The 16495-nt window shown below is 42.7% G+C and overlaps 1 protein-coding gene across 2 annotated transcripts in view; it reads left to right on the top strand.

Moving 5' to 3' along the window:
• unc13c (unc-13 homolog C (C. elegans)) overlaps nt 1-16495 on the top strand; it is a 640043-nt gene that overhangs the window by 162235 nt on the left and 461313 nt on the right. For both annotated transcript variants that reach the window (XM_078241487.1, XM_078241486.1), the window contains exon 11: nt 3401-3464. In XM_078241487.1, the coding sequence (XP_078097613.1) occupies nt 3401-3464 (64 nt within the window). The remainder of the gene's footprint in view (nt 1-3400; nt 3465-16495) is intronic.

The following is a 16495-nucleotide window of genomic DNA, read 5'->3' as shown; positions in this document are numbered from 1 at the left end:
AGGGTGGGGTCTGAAAGGGACGGGCTTAAGGGGAGGTGGGGGGGGGGAATTCGCATGCTCTGCAATTGGGGATCGCTGGGGTGGCAATTGTCTAGGGCAGGTTGGGGAATGGGGGCGGTGATCACTAGGTGGGCGGTATCGGGGCGGCGATTGGTGGGTGGGGGGAGGGTGGAGACCAGCAATCAAAGAGAGAGGTGGAGGCCAACGATCCTAGGGGGAGGGGGGGAGGGGCGGAGGTGGGTGGCTGTGTCCGGGGAGGGGGTGTGTAGGGGGTGATATCTGGGGGGTGGGCAGTGAGAGATCTCTGTGTACTACTGTGGCAGGTGGTGAGGGCACAAACATGAGGGAAAAACCTACTATACCAATCTGCCTGTTGCGATGCACCTTTCCTTGCAGAGTAGGTAAAAATGACACCCACACAGTCCTTGACATCAAGGCAGCATTTGACTGAGCATGGCATCAAATAGCCCTGGAAAAACGGAAGTCGGGCAGGAAGTTCCCCCTAGTCATATTTAACACAAAGGAAGATGGTGATATGTTATTTGAGATCAATCATCTCAGTCCTGGGACGTTGCTGCAGGAGTTCCTCAGGGTAGTGTTCTAATCCCAGCCATATTCAGCTGCTTCATCCATGACTTTCCCTCCATCATAAGGTCTAAAGTGGAGATGTTCACTGATGATGACCATGTTCGCTATCGTTCACAACTCCTCAGATACTGAAATAGTCCCTATCCATGTGCAGCAAGATCTGGACTAAAAGTAATATTTGTGTCATACGAGTGTCAGCCAATGACCATCTCCAACAAGAGAGAGTCTAACCATCTCTTCTTAACATCCAACGGCATTATCATTGTTGAATACCCTACTAACAACAGCAAAAGGGTTACCATTGACTGTATACTGAACTGGACCAGCCATATAAATACTTTGGATACACGAGCAAGTGAGAGGCTGGGAATTCTGTGGCGAGTAATTCCTGACTCCCCAAGGTTTTCTGACCATCATGAAGGCACAAATCAAGGGTCTGATGGAATACTCTCCACTTGCCTGGATGAGTGCAATTCCAACAACACTCAAAGTTTAACACTATTCAGGAACAAGCAGTCCTCTTACTCAGCACCCAATCTGTCAGTTTAAACATTCACTCCCTCCACCACTGGTGCACTGGCAGTAGTGTACACTATAGACAAGGTGCACTGCAGCAACTCATCAAGGCTCCCTCTCAACAGTTCCTACCAAACCCATAACCTCTGCCATCTAAAAGGACAAGGACAGCCAGCGCGTAGGAGCAACACCATCTGCAAGTTCCCTCCAAGCCACAAACCATCCTGACATGGAACTATATTGCCATTCCTTCAGTGTCACTGGGTCAAAGTCTTGTGATTTGTCACCTAACAGCCCCTTGGGGAGCTATGCTCATCACATAAACCAAAATCATTGGGCGGAATTGTGCCACTTCTTGACAAAGTGTCATCTCGGGCAGGAAGAGCGGGAGAGTAGCTCGCTGGCTGGGCTTTCGATTTTCCCCACTGTAATGTTTAGACACTAAAAAAATCCAAGGGGATGAAACGTTGGCAGGGCAGGCTCTGAATGAGTTCATCTGGCCAGCAACATCAACTTTTAAAAGATCAAGGCACCATTGCTGAGTAAAGGAAAAAAAAACACCGAACCCGCCCCCTCCCGGCACTGTCCCAGCACTTGGCAGTGCCAGGGTACTGCCCTGGATATGACCTTCTCACCTGTGTTCTTCCTGCAGGTTCTAATTATCAGGTACATGTCACGGGGGACCTGTCGTGATTCACACACTTTAACGTGAATGGACAATTTAATATGAGGGACTATTAGGCATGAAGTCCTGATATGCATAGTTAAATAGATGCAAACGGGGATCTTGAATTTGGAGGAGGGCAGAGACAAACAAGCGGGAAATCCCACTGTTTTGGGATTCCTGCTCAATTCTCTGTGCCCTGAACATGGGAGTGGGAGCGTAAAATTCCGCCCCCCTCCCTTCCGCCCCCATTATGTTCGAACTAAAAATCTCTTCAACTTGAAACATTCTTCTAAATGCCTCCATGGCAATAATTATTATTAGCTTCTCTAGATAAAGACAACAATGGATGCAGTTTTCCTAAACCTTTTCCAGAATGGCAGTAAAGTCAGCAGCTTCTGAAACTTTGTGAAAATAGTCTTTACCATAAATCTCTGCAACCACGCAGTTGGCAAGTAACCTTTTCAATGTTCAGCTTTGCAGCAAGAGTAATGTTTTTCTTCAAGAAGAATATCATTCACAATCACATCTTTCTAAACTGTGGATAATATAAATTGATTGTGTATTGGAACTGTTTCAGGCCCTCGTGCCTTGGTATACTTTTCCTTTTGTTATCTTAGAGATGCATTACATTTCTAAGCAAATGTAGCTGACGTGTTTTTGTATAAGGCATTGTCGATTGTCGTAAAAACCCATCTGGTTCTTTAATGTCTTTTAGGGAAGGAAATTTGTCGTCCTCACCTGCTCTGGCCTACATGTGACTCCAGATCCACAGCAATGTGGCTGACTCTTAAATGCCCTCAGGGATGGGCAATAAATGCTTGCCCAACCAGTGATGCCGACATCCCATGAATGAATAAACAAATGTATAAGGCAGAGTGTGTTTTTGTTATAATTGTTGATCAGTGGTGACAAGAGTAGCAATGTAATATATAAATGATTGCAGCAACACTCATTTGTCCTCTGATTAGTTGATCCAGGTGCCAACATGGGTGCTTCTAACTATTCTTTCCATGACTCTATACACGTGCGTCATATGTAGCTCAGTTAGCGAGACGGCTAGTTCATGATGCAGAGCCAAACCAACAGCACATGGTCAATTCCTGTACTGACTGAGGTTATCCATGAAGGCCCTACCTTCTCAACCTTGCCCCTCACCTGACATGTGATGACCCTCAGCTAAATCACTACCAGTCAGCTCTCTCCCTCAAAGTGGGGTCATAGAATCATAGAATTCTATGATTCTATGATTCAGGAATATAGGTCATCCAGGACTATGGCGACTTTGCCTTATTTCAATTGCTACTATACTAATGGAGGGGGGGGGGGGGCGGGGGGGGTGAGGAGAGAACATTTTTTCCCGGTTTTCTTTCATTTTTGTTTAAAATCTATTAAGTTTCCAACTTAAGATAGAAGTTTATATTGTGGCATGAAAGATTATTTGCAGGTGTTTTCCACAAATGTACAGCTGATGTTTGGGGACTTGACCAGAATAATACAGACCTTGTTGGTGGTGATTAATTTTACTCGTTGGTACATGATCAGATTACTCTGCTCTGAATATCAATATTTGGAACTTGCTTCAGAAACTGCTACAAATAATTTTCCTAATGTAATAAAATTGTCTTCCAGGAATGAAGAGGTGGTTTGTATCAGCAGCATTTCAAGATCAAGATGGAAAAGAGTTATTGAAAAAGTAAGACCAAATCTTTTAATTCATTTAATTGCTTGGTTTTGATTATATTTGAGCCTTCTGGAACTTTCTAGAGTCTGACAAAGTTGTTCACGTATTTCATGAATGGTGGAAGGGTGATATATGGAACCAGATAATACTCCACCTTGCTTTCATTAGGCTATAAGCATGGAGAGTTGTAGATTCCCTTGTGGAGAAGAATTGAGTTGTTCATTTTATTTGTGTGGAGTTTGCACGTTTTCCCCGCGTCTGCATGGGTTTTCTCTGGTTTCGTCCCGCAGTCCAAAGATGTGCGGGTTAGGTGGATTGGCCATGCTAAATTGCCCCTTCGTATCAGGGGGACTAGCTAGGGTAAATGTATGGGGTTATGGGGATAGGATAGGGCCTGGGTGGGCTTGTGGTTGGTGCACTCGATGGGCCGAATGGCCTCCTTCTGCACTGTAGGGATTCTATGAATCTTAAGTGGATCATAATGAAAAATGATTGCACAGAATGTTCAGTAGCAAGTTTTCATTGGTAGACTGGGATGGATTTGCAATGTAAAGTCTCTATTTTAATTTTGTATCAATTTTTACAAGGTTGTAGTTTTATTTTGGCGGCGGGTGGGGGGTGGTAGTTTTCAATTCACCGCTCTTGCGTCAAACTGGTGTTGCAAGGTCAGGTGGTGTGATAGGAGCTGCCCCTTTTTCATTTCATTGGAAAGGAATATAGGGAAGTGTAAAGATGCCTGACTTGCAACAATATCTTTACGCTTTGATGGTGAGTTGAAAATTACCCCCTGTTAAACCCGCAGTATGAAGCAAATGTGATTTTCAGCAAGGCGATTTTTCAGAAATTTGGCATATCAAATTGAATGGATAACGGGTGGTACATTTTGCAGTTTTTAACAAGGCGATTGAGTGGTACTATGGATGTTTAGATTGAAGTTCAAATGGTTTCTGGATGCTTTCTGAATCCCGAGATTAAATTACATGAACTCTCACTGTGAAATCTATTGTTTCCAATCTTAGAAGAATTAGGCATATTTGTGCTATAATGTAATAAGAATGGGTTTTACAATCATGTGTCTTCTAGAAGCTTTGATGCTGAAATAGAGGACAGTTTTTAATTTTCTATGCTCTACACCAATATTAATCTGTGACCCATTTACTAAAACTAATCATAAAGGGAAGGTGTTTTTGCATGTATGTTGGAAAAGGATGCTCTTTGGTGTTGCCATGTAAACGTTTTGTCCTGTGCAACTTTTTCCTAACCATATGAAATTAGTTTTCTTGTCTTTGGACACTCTCCCATTAAGCACCAGTGACTGACTGAGATGATGAGCAGGAAACCTTGGCTGGAATTCTCCCGCCGTTCACGTCCCACCACATCTGTCAGCGAGGGCGGAGAATTTGGCGCTCAACCAAATCTTCATTCACTGCAGCGGGACTGGAGAATCCCAGCTGCGAGCAAGGTCAGAGAATCCAGCCCTTTGTCCAAAACCTGTCATTTATCATCTGTAAATGATCCAGATTAATTTGGCACAGTGGTTAGCACTGCTTCCTCACAGCGCCAGGGTCCCGGGCTCAATTCCAACCTCGGGTGACTGTTTGTGTTGAGTTTGCACATTCTCCCTGGGTTTCCTCTGGGTGCTCCGGTTTTGTCCCAAAGTCCAAAGATGTGCAAGTTAGGTGGATTAGCCATGGTAAATTGCCCCTTAGTATCCAAAGGTAGGTTAGGGGGATTAGCAGGGTTAACACTTAGGATGATGGGGTAAATCTGGGTAAACATCAGTGCAGACTTGATGGGCTGAATGGCCTCCTTCTGCACTGTATAAATTATATGATTCTAGTCTATGAATTTCTGTTTACTGATGCCTTTACCACTTCACTCCTCCCACACCCTTCTGCCTGCTTCCTTCATAATGGCAAGTTCTAGTTTGGAAAGGCACCGCGGGGAAATTAAGTTTTATGGCACTTGTCTAAGCCTATTTGTCATAAGATGCTGGAACCTGAAGTTCAATGAACCAACACACAACCCTAATTGCCACTTTGCTTTGCTTTGTCTGAATGGACAACTGTTTCTATTGCATTATTACATTCCAGGAGTGTAGATTCAAGACATTCTTTTTCACTGCAGAATTTTAAATACACCGTTACCTCTCCAGCCCAGACTGCTTGTTGTTCCCAGATTTCAGGATTTTCTGAATTATGGGGAACGACATTAGGATGCCTAATCACAAGTGTGTGAACCGGAAAATACTGCAGACATAAACATTTACCTGTAACATCAACCAGTGATAAACATTATGGGAGCGATCTTACTGGCCGCTCACGCCACGCTCCCGCTGCAGTGAGGTCAGAGAATTCGGCGCCCAGCCAAATCTCCGTTCACTGCAGCGGGATGGGAAAATCGCGTCGGTGTGAATGGTGGTTGACATTCCGGCCTGTAAAGCAGTAATGAAAATGGTTATACTTATCCAAATGCTGTGGCCGGAATTCTCCAACCTTGCCCGTGGCTGGGATTAGCCAGTCCCTCTGCTATGAGTGGAGAATAGTGCCAAATTCTCCATTCTTTCTGGCAGCAGTAGCGGGGCGTGTGAGACCAGAAAATTCCAGCCAGAATCTCCCATGTTTCTGTTCCCAAAGAACGGTACTAAGAGATGCCGATAACATAAAGGGGCTACTCAAAAAACACTTCTGGGCAACCGGTGTTTCAGAACAATGGACCTCCGGACTCGAGAGGTACAGTGTATCAATATTGGGATGCTTGTGCACTCAAAAGGAAGTAAGCTTCCCTGTCCAACATTCCTTTTTTTATTCAAAAATTACACACCAGTTTGGGAAGCTGGGCAGAATATTGAATCACACATAGTGGATGCACATTCCTTTTTCTAGACATTCAGGCCAGATGCAGATCTCTTCATATATGTGTCCCTCTCTATGAGTATTCCAGTTTACTGGTCTAATTAATGGTGGTTTATAAGATTAGTCTAAAATTTACATTGAGCATATTTTTCAAAAATCCCTTTCTGTTAAAAATTAAATTAAATTTAAGATTAAACATAAATGAGGTGGCAAGGGTGGAAGTCATAGAAACATAGACAATAGGAGCAGGAGTAGGCCATTCGGTCCCTTTGAGCCTGCTTCGCCATTCATTCTGATCATGGCTGATTATCAAAATCCATATCCTGATCCCACCTACCCCCCCTTATCCCTTGATCCCTTTAGCCCCAAAAATTGTATCTAATTTCTTCTTGAAATCACACAATGTTTTGGCCTCAACTACTTCCTGCGGCAGTGAATTCTGAAAATTCTGGGTGAAGAAATTTCTCCTCACCTCAGCCCTAGAAGGTTTACCCCCTATCCTCAAACTATGACCCCTACTTCTACCCCACCATCAGGAGCATTCTTTCTGAATCTACCCTATCTAATCCTATTAGAATTTTATACGTTTCTATGAGATCTCCTCTCACTCTTCTAAACTCCAATGAATACAATCCTAACCAACTTGGTCTCTCCCCATATGACAGGCTTGTCATCCCAGGAATCAACCTGGTAAACCTTCGTTGCACTCCCTCTATAACAAGGATATCCTTCCTCAGATAAGGACACCAAAACTGCACACAATACCCCAGGTGTGGCCTCACCAACGCCCTACACCATTGCAGCAAAACATCCCTATTCCTATACTCAAATCCTCTCGCTATGAAGGCCAACAAACCATTTGCCTTCTTTACTGCCCGCTGTACCTATGTGCTTACTTTCAGTGACTAATGCACGAGGACACCAAGGGTCAGATAAAGGGGCCAGTTTAAAAAAGAATTAGAAGACAAATCAACTGGATCATTTACAGACCAGAAATGACACAGGTTTGGGACAAGATTTCCTGTGTCTCAGCCAATCAATGGGCCAGATTCTCCAGTCCCGCTGCAGTGAGCAGAGATTTGGCAGTGGCGGGCGGTGTGTGAATAGCCAGAGAATTCCGGCCAATGGTACTTAATGGGAGAGAGTCTAAAGACAAGGGCAGAATTCTCCGGCCGTGTGCACCCCAAGACTTCCTGCCCAAGCTCAACAGACCTTTGAACGGTCGCCGAATTTTCACAGCGGGCGAGATGGGAGAATTTCAGCCAAGAAATTTCATTTCAAATGGATAGGAAAAAATTGTAAAAGGCAAAATTTTTAATGGTAAAAATGAAGGGAACACTTACCCAACATACACGCAGCGAATTCAATATAAGTACAGAGGTATTTAAGTTTATTTAAACATAAAAGTAGTTTTGTTTGCTGGTTTGAAATTTAGGTGAGTTTTTAAATGAAATTCGGAGATTTATTATTTTCACAGGCATTCGGGTATGTATATTTCATTGTATGCTTGGTCTCGAGACCTTCAATTCTAATTTATCTGAATAATAATTTCAGGTGCCTATAAGTATTAATATCTGACCAGGTTTCAGAATAACGCAGCATTTGTAAAATAATCTGTGCACAAGCTTTTCCGATTCACTGTTGTTACCTCCAACTGACAATTTAAATGCTGCGCACTTAAAATCGAACACCAATAATGTCATAAAGCTGGGAAAAAAAGAGATGTTCTTTTTCTTTTCCTGAAAACATTAAATTGGGTTCAGACTTAAAATGGCGTCAATTTTTACAGAAGCCTTTCACCTGAAGTATTGTGTTCTAATCAGTTTGCATGATTATATGCTCCTGTTTCCAAATGCATATTTATTTAATGTGTTCACTTAAATTAGTAAGAAATATATGGCGTAATATTTAAGGTACTTTCTGTATTTGCTTCATATAAAATTGTTGTTCCGTTTTGATGATTAAAAGACAGGTTGAACTTTACAACAATTAACACAAATGCCACTTTTCTTTGTCTTATTTCAAAGTGGAGGCAACCTGGAGCCTCCTAGTATTTTAAACAGTTACAACAGAATAAATTGCCTTTCCATTTTGGCGCAAACCTTTTGAACACAATCTCAATGCTTCCATCCAATTATAGGAAGTACATTAAAAGTGGAAATGCACCTACTTAAAGGTAACGCTAAGTAGTTTATCGCAATTAAATTATTTTCTGTCATATCCTCATAACGGAATACAAATTGACTTTGAGCCTGAAGGGTGTTTTTATTTACCTCCTTCAATACAATCTGAGAATTAGCTCAGCGATGAGAAGATATCAACACACGGACACATAGTGGGCGCGATTTTCCCACCCTGCTGCGCTGGTCGAGTAGTGTAGCAGGGCGGGAAATTTGAACGGGAGGCCAATAATGGGAATCATGCCCGGCCGGTCGCGATCTTCCTGGGCCTCTTTTACTAACGTAATTATATTGATAGGCTTATTTAAATGTGTTTAGCGAGCCCGGAACACTATTGTCGGGGCTCAGTTGGCTCTCAGTTGGGGGGTGGCTTCCGCCTCAGAGTTTCCGATTTACCAGCTTCTTGTTCCAAATGAAAACATAAGCTTCCCAATGTCAGACTGAAATATATCTGTGCCTTTGGGCTTGCTCGAGCATAGTGCTAAGGTCCGAATTCTGCCACAAAAGCATTTTACATATTTAATGTGAAACCCTTGTTGGTTTCTACCTTGCCAGCTGACTGCTGACTGTATTGCAGAATGCTCATATCCTGCCCTGGACTAGACGGAGGAAGTGAATAAATATCCACTTCAAACGTGTTTTTTATTACCAGAAAAGGATTAAATTTCACCCTGGTTGGCAACATGTCAACACATCTCTATTAGATATTGTTTGTATTTTGTTTAGGAACTGTTAATGTCGCCCATATCTAATGGTCAGAAATCACATTGTAAATGACTAAAGGATAAAATCAAAATTAGTGAAAAATGTTTTTGCAAATGGTGCAAATTCGCTCACGTGGTCAATACTGAGCTTTTAAATACTAATGCCATGTCATTTTTTATTTGATTTATTATTGTCAAATGTATTGAGATACAGTGAAAAGTATTGTTTCTTGCGCGCTATACAGACAAAGCATACCATTCATAGAGTACATGGGGGAGAAGGAAAGGATAGTTGCACAATATAGTGTTACAGTCATAGCTAGGGTGCAAAGAAAGATATGAACACCATTAGAGAGTTTAAAAGAGTACACTTTTAAAAGCATAGAATGAGAGTAAAAGATGGAATTAGAGGGTATGCTGGGGATAGCTCGCAAGAAGCCCTGCACCACCTTGAGTTTGCTTTGGCACCACATCCTTTTCCTTGAATTCTTGCTAATGGGCTGGTTAATTTGCGGGGTTGTGTCTGCTCCTTGATTATTGGACCGGAATACCAGATTTCTTTCAAACACTGCATCTTAAAGGTGCCATGGAATTGCAAAAAAAGCAGGTCTGTGACTCGAATTCTACCCTTTTTATGTTCCTGACCCCAAGACAGTTCACTTTGTAGAAGAACCGAGCCAAGATTAGACGTGTCTCTACAGGGAGTGAGAGAAAATGAAAGGGCAAGTAATCTTGACAGAGTGCACATCGGTTTCAGATGTAGCTGGCAGAAGTCCAGGTAGAAGGTTACCTTTTTTTGCCCTCACACTAAAGGAAATCCCAAACGATCTGGAACTGTAAATGAGAAATGAACGGAGTATTCGGAGCTTCTCCACAGTTGACCTGCTCATTGCTTGGAAAATGTTGTTGGGAACTGCATATATGAGTAAGATATTAACTGTTTAAAATGGGGTTGGATCTCTTGTTTAAGCTCAGCACTTGCATATTTACGCATGCTGTATCGAGGCTCCCCATGCTGGGTGTCTGGATGTATTTGGCTCAGAAGATTAATGAAGAAAACCAGTAACGGATGGCGCTGTCAAAGTTAATTATCTGCATATACATGAAACAGTCGGGGCATCTGGATCAAGGATTGTGTAAATCACTGGAAGCATCTGGAGAAACATAATTTTGACATTTCTTTTCACTGCTTCTGATTTGTGTTAAGGTTCCATGTACCGAAAAACTATGCTGTAAGGTTTTAACTGTGCTTTGCTGTGAATATTGTTTCTCAGTTTGTGTATCTCCTTTACTGTAAAATGCTGGAAATCTGAAATAAAAACAGAAAATGCTGGAAAAGCTCAGCATATCTGGGAGCCTCTGTGGAGAGAGAGAAACAGAGCTAATGTTTCAAGTCTGTGTGATTCTTCTCCATATGAATACGAAATGATTCTCTGGCCTCCCCGTGTCATGTTTCTCGCGGCGGGAGATGGTGCTCTATTTGCCGGTGGCGGGACCTTCTGGTCCCACCGCTGTCAATGGGATTTCCCATTGATTCCACGCCACACCACAGGAGTGGCACAGTGGTTAGCACTGCTGTCTCACAGCGCCAGGGACCCGGGTTCGATTCCTGGCTTGGGTCACTGTCTGTGCGGAGTCTGCACGTTCTCCCCGTGTCTGCGTGGGTTTCCTCTGGGTGCTCCGGTTTCCTCCCACAGACAAAAGACGTGCTGGTTAGGTGCATTGGCCGTGCTAAATTCTCCCTCAGTGTACCCAAACAGGCGCTGGAGTGTGGCGACTAGGGGATTTTCACTGTAACTTCATTGCAGTGTTAATGTAAGACAACCTGTGACAATCATAAATAAAATAAAATTTTAACTTTAAACATGAGATCGTTTTTTTTGAAACAGTGGCAGCAGGTGATATAATTATTGAATCAATAAACCCACGTAGACACGGGGAGAACGTGCAAACTCTGCAGAGTCACCCAAGGCCAGAATTGAACCCAGTTCACTGGCGCTGTGAGGCAGCTGTGCTAACCGCTGTGCCACCGTGCTGCCCATGGAGCATCCCTTTTGTTCTTGTCCCTAACCCTTTTCCTGCCCCTGTACTCACTTAAAACTTGGTACACTTTTAACCTTTTCCAGCTCTGATGAAAGGTCGTTTACTTGAAACATTGATTTTGTTTCTTGCTCCATGGATGTTAACTGACCACTGAGTATTTCCAGCATTTTCTGTTTTTATATCATATTTCCAGTGGCTGCTGTATTGTGTTTTTTATTCTGTCGCCACTTCCCCTAGATTTTAAAAACAAAAGAAGCTAAGTTATTGAGCAATTTGCTTTTGGACACATACTGAACTCAATTATGTGAAACATCCTAATGATTAAGTCTGGCATCAACATCATGATTGTTTCTTGCTTTACAAAGTATGCCCGGTACTGGAAAGTTTAAAAAAATAGAAACTGCTCGAAACAATCAGTAGGTCAGGTAGTATTTGGAGTATTGGGAGCAGTTTTAGGCCCCATATCTAAGGAAGGATGTGCTGGCCTTGGAGGGGGTCCAGAGGAGGTTCACAAGAATGATCCCAGGAATGAAGGGGTTTGTCATATGCAGAGCGGTTGAGGAGTCTGGGTCTACACTTGATGGAGTTTAGAAGGATGAGGGGGGGGGGGGGGGATCTAATTGAAACTTACAGAATTCTCAGAGGCCTAGATAGAGTGGACGTGGAGAGAATGCTTTCCACTAGTGGGAGACTAGTGGGAGGGCACAACCTCAGAGTGAAGGGATGCTCTTTTAAAACTTGAGATGAGGAGGAATTAATTCAGTGAGAGGGTGGTGAATCTCTGGAACTCATTGCCACAGAGGGCTGTGGAGGGCAGGTCATTGAATGTCTTTAAGACAGAGATAGATAGGTTCTTGATCAATAAGGGGATCAAGGGTTACAGGGAGAAGGCAAGAGAATAGGAATGAGAATCATATCAGCCATGATTGAATGGCTGAGCAGACTCGATGGACTAAATGGCCTGAATTCTGCTCCTATATCTTATGGTCTTATATGTGAAGAAAGAGTCACAATTTCAGGACAAAGATTTTTTGTCTTTTTTTTTTGTTTCTCTTGTTCGTGCTTTAAATATCTTCCACCCCGTCACAAAGCTCACTTGCTCTTTAAGGTTTAATATTCCCAAAAGCCCTTGACTCATGGACAGCCTTCATGCTGATCACTGATGAATTCTGATGATTTTTAAAGTGTGTTTGTGCCGCAACGTCTCCACTGCACACAGCAAATGAAGTTGCTGTTGAAATCTGGAAGCTGCGCTGAATCTGATCTTAGAAGGATACAGTTTACAACTCCTGGGAGGAGATCAGTCTCATGGGAACAGATGGAGTGCAATAAGCGCCTCCAGTTATGCACTGCCATACCTCTCTCACATCGTGGTGGAAGTAACTAATTTGTAGGTGTCACAGCTAACTTTCAGAAGGAGTGTGTGGAGGATGAGAGAGAGTCACGTTCCACATGTATACAGGCACACAGATGCAGAACTGGATCCTGAGCCAGACAGGCAGCATAAATGAAGTACTGCCAAGATGCGGGCAATAATTTGCAGCTGGCCTGAGACCAGTAGCTGCAGTATAAATCACTCAGCAGAACCGAATACCTCATGCAACTGTGACAGTGGGACAATGGAGGTAATTCTTCAACTTCATGTACTTGTTGAGGCACCAGACTGCCAGTGTAAAGTCAGATAATTGCCCCAATAAGTAAATGTGATAAGCATACAATAGCCAGATTCGCATTCTAAAATGATCAACTGGAGAGTACTTTCACTGAGCATTTTAATCAAACATTTTTAGTCTCTAGTACATCTCTCCTACTTCTCCCTGTGGACAAAACTATCTCTACTTGATTGTGTTTCTGGGCTTCACCACATATTGTGTACAGTTCTGGCCACCCTATTATAGAAAGGGTATTATTAAACTAGAAAGAGTGCAGAAAGGTTTTACTGGGATGCTACCGGGACTTGATGGTTTGAGTTATGAGGAGAGGCTGGATAGACTGGGATTTTTTTCCCTGGAGCATAGGAGGCTTAGGGATGATCTTATCTTGGTCTAGAAAATGAGGGGCATAGATAAGGTTGATAGTCAACATCTTTTCCCAAAGGTAGGGGAGTCTAAAACTAGAGGGCATAGGTTTAAGGTGAGAGGGGAGAGATACCAAACGGTCCAGAGGGGCAATTTTTCCACTCAGAGGGTGGTGAGTGTCTGGAACGAGCTGCCAGAGACAGTAGTAGAGGCGGGTACAATTTTATCTTTTAAAAAGCATTTAGACAGTTACATGGGTAAGATGGGTATAGAGGGATATGGGCCAAATGTGGACAATTGGGACTAGGTTAGTGGTAAAAACTGGGCGGCATGGACAAGTTGGGCCAAAGGGCCTGTTTCCATGCTGTAAACCTCTATGACTCTAACTGTGGGAACAGGTGCATTTGGCATCAGTGTCACATAAATGGATCGTAAAACTCCAAGCACCCATATCAGCACATTATCGTGCAAAAGAATAATCTGGGCAAGACAAACCCAAGGCTAAGTTGCCAATAAGGAGATGGTATTTGGACGTTGTTACTTCCGTCCTTGTCGTTAGATAAATCTGGAGGAATAAGTTCAATGTACAATTATCAGAATGCATAATGCGTTTAATCAATTGGAGAAGATAGGGTTGTCGGGCGGGATTTTCTGGCCGCGCTTGTCCCGAAACCAGGAAATCCTGCCCGCGATCAATGGACCTTTCCATGGTCCGTCCCTCACCCGCTACGATTCCCGTGGCGGGCGGAATGGGAAAATTTGCCTTGTCATGTTTTGTCAAACGATACCCAAAGAGAGCTCCTAATTTAGGCAAAGCAGGAATTGGCCTGATATCTTAAAATTTGCTTTTTTATAACCTGTTGAACATTTACTGATGATAACTGTAACAAAAAAAGAATAACTAAGAGCAATGAATGCCAAGAGACCTGAAAGCATGCAGCACAATAGCAATTCTTCATTGCCCAATTTTCTTACTGGATCCCATTATATTGAAACAGTATTACAATGTGAATTGGTTCCAGGCTAAGGCACATTGTTGCCACATAATTAAGAGCAGGCCCCTCGAGCTTGCTCCGCCATTTAATAAGATCATGGCTGACACATTCCTGCCTACTCCCAGATAACCTTTCACCCTTGTGCTTAACAAAAATCTACCTAACTCTGTCTTAGCAAAAGTCCAATAAGACTCTTTTTCCATCGTCTTTTGAGGGACAGAATTCCAAAGACTCTCAGCCATCTAAGAAAAAAACATTCTCCTTGTCTTTGTCTTAAATGAGCGACATCTTATTTGTAACAATGACCCCCCGATTCTAGATTCTCCCACAAGGGAATTCAATCTGTCAAGACTCTTCAGGATTTTGCATGTTTCATTAACGTCACCTCTTACTTTACCAAACTCCAAGTGTAGACCACCCAATCTTTTCTCATAAAACAACCTGCCAATCCCAGATATTAGTCTGATAAACCTTCTCTGAAATGCTTCCAACACATCTGCATCCTTCTTTAAATAAGGAGACCAATTCTGTATGTAATGCTCCAGATGTGGCCTCACCAATGTCCTGTATAACTGAAGCACCTCCCTATATTCGTATCCAATTCCACTCACAATAAACCATATTCTATTAGCGTTCCTAGTTACTTAATGGACTGTGTACTCGCCTTTTGCAATCCATGTGCTCGGACACCCTGATCCTTCTGCATCTCAAAGCTCTGCAATCTCTCATTATATTTGTATAATATACTTTTTTTTAGCCTTCCTACCAAAATTGACAATTTACAATTTCCCAGGTTGCCACACTTAACCTTTGACCCTTTTGCACCTCCTTGTGTCCTCATCACAACTTACTTTCTTACCTATCTTTGTGTCATCAGCAAATCTAACTACCATACCTATGGTCCCTTCATCCTGGCCTGTCTTCTATCCTTTCTAATAGGTTACTCCATACACCATGAGCTTTTATTTTTCCACAATATCCTTTTGGTGTGACATCTTATCAAATGCTTTCTGGAAATGTAAGTACAGTACATCCACCAGTTTCCCTTTATCTACAACACATTTTACTTCTTCAAATAACTCCAATGAATTGGTTGAACACAACTTCCCTTTCACAAAACCATGTGGTCTCTGCCTGATTACCTGGAATTTTTCTAAACATCCTGCTGTGATGCCTTTAGTAATAGCTTCTAATATTTTCCCAGTGATGAATGTTATGCTAGTTGGCCTATAGTTTGCTGCTTTCTGTCTCCCTCCCTTTTTGAATAAAGGCATTCCATTCACTATTTTCCAATCTAATGGAACCTTTCCTGAAACTAGGGAATTTTGGAAAATTAAAACCAATGCATCAGCTGTCTCACTTAAGACCCTGGGATAACGTCTATCAGGATGAGGGGGCTTGTCAGCCTGAGTTCCAACTGAATGACAAAGGAATGAAGACCTGTATCTGGTAGCTCTGTATGTTGGCACGGGGCCAAGATAATGTCCTGCTTATTTTCAAATTCACGTGATCTTTAACATCTTCCTGAATCCTGGCAGGACCCCAGTTTAATATGTCATCCAATGGGAGTGCTTCCAACAGTGTGGAACTCTTAGTACTGGACTGGAGTGACAACCTACTTTAGACACTCAAATCCCGGTACCAGGCCTGCACACTGAACCTTTTCACAAGTGACAAGGCCACTGAGCCAGCCTACTATAGGTTTTTACAATATGTTCTTGGGAGTGCCCAGTGCTGGCAAGATCGGATGTATTGCCTTGTTGGATGGCCCTGAGAGTGGAGCTGGAATCGTGTACGACAGATCAAGTAGGGATGATGGATTCACTTTCCTAAAGGACATTTGTGGCCCTATTTAATTTTTATGAGAAAGCAGCTGCCTTCGTAGCTGGGATTGTAGCCGGTGCAGACTCGATGGGCTGAATGGCCTCCTTCTGCACTGTAGAAATTCTATGATTCTAACCATTTCAATCTTGGGTGCAGTTCATAATGCAACAGTAAGGGTGGGGGTTTGAGTTTGCTATCTTCAGATCATCCCTCATTATTGATATTGAAAATTAATGAGGTGGCCACAGATAAAAACAGGCCAAAAATGGGTCAGAACCATTGAAGTTGGAGGAATGGAACATTTTCTCAATGGAAATTGAGTAGGGTGAAGGCGGTGTTGGAATTAGCATCATTGGAATGGGTGTGGGAGGACTTGAAAAGATGGGAATATTTTGTGAAGACTATCACTGAAGGTAGACCAGCA

This window comes from Mustelus asterias, chromosome 24 (genome assembly GCF_964213995.1).
Source record: "Mustelus asterias chromosome 24, sMusAst1.hap1.1, whole genome shotgun sequence".
NCBI lineage: Eukaryota > Metazoa > Chordata > Chondrichthyes > Carcharhiniformes > Triakidae > Mustelus > Mustelus asterias.
The sequence above is the reverse complement of the archived record's forward strand: the minus strand, read 5'-3'. Positions and strand labels throughout refer to the sequence as shown.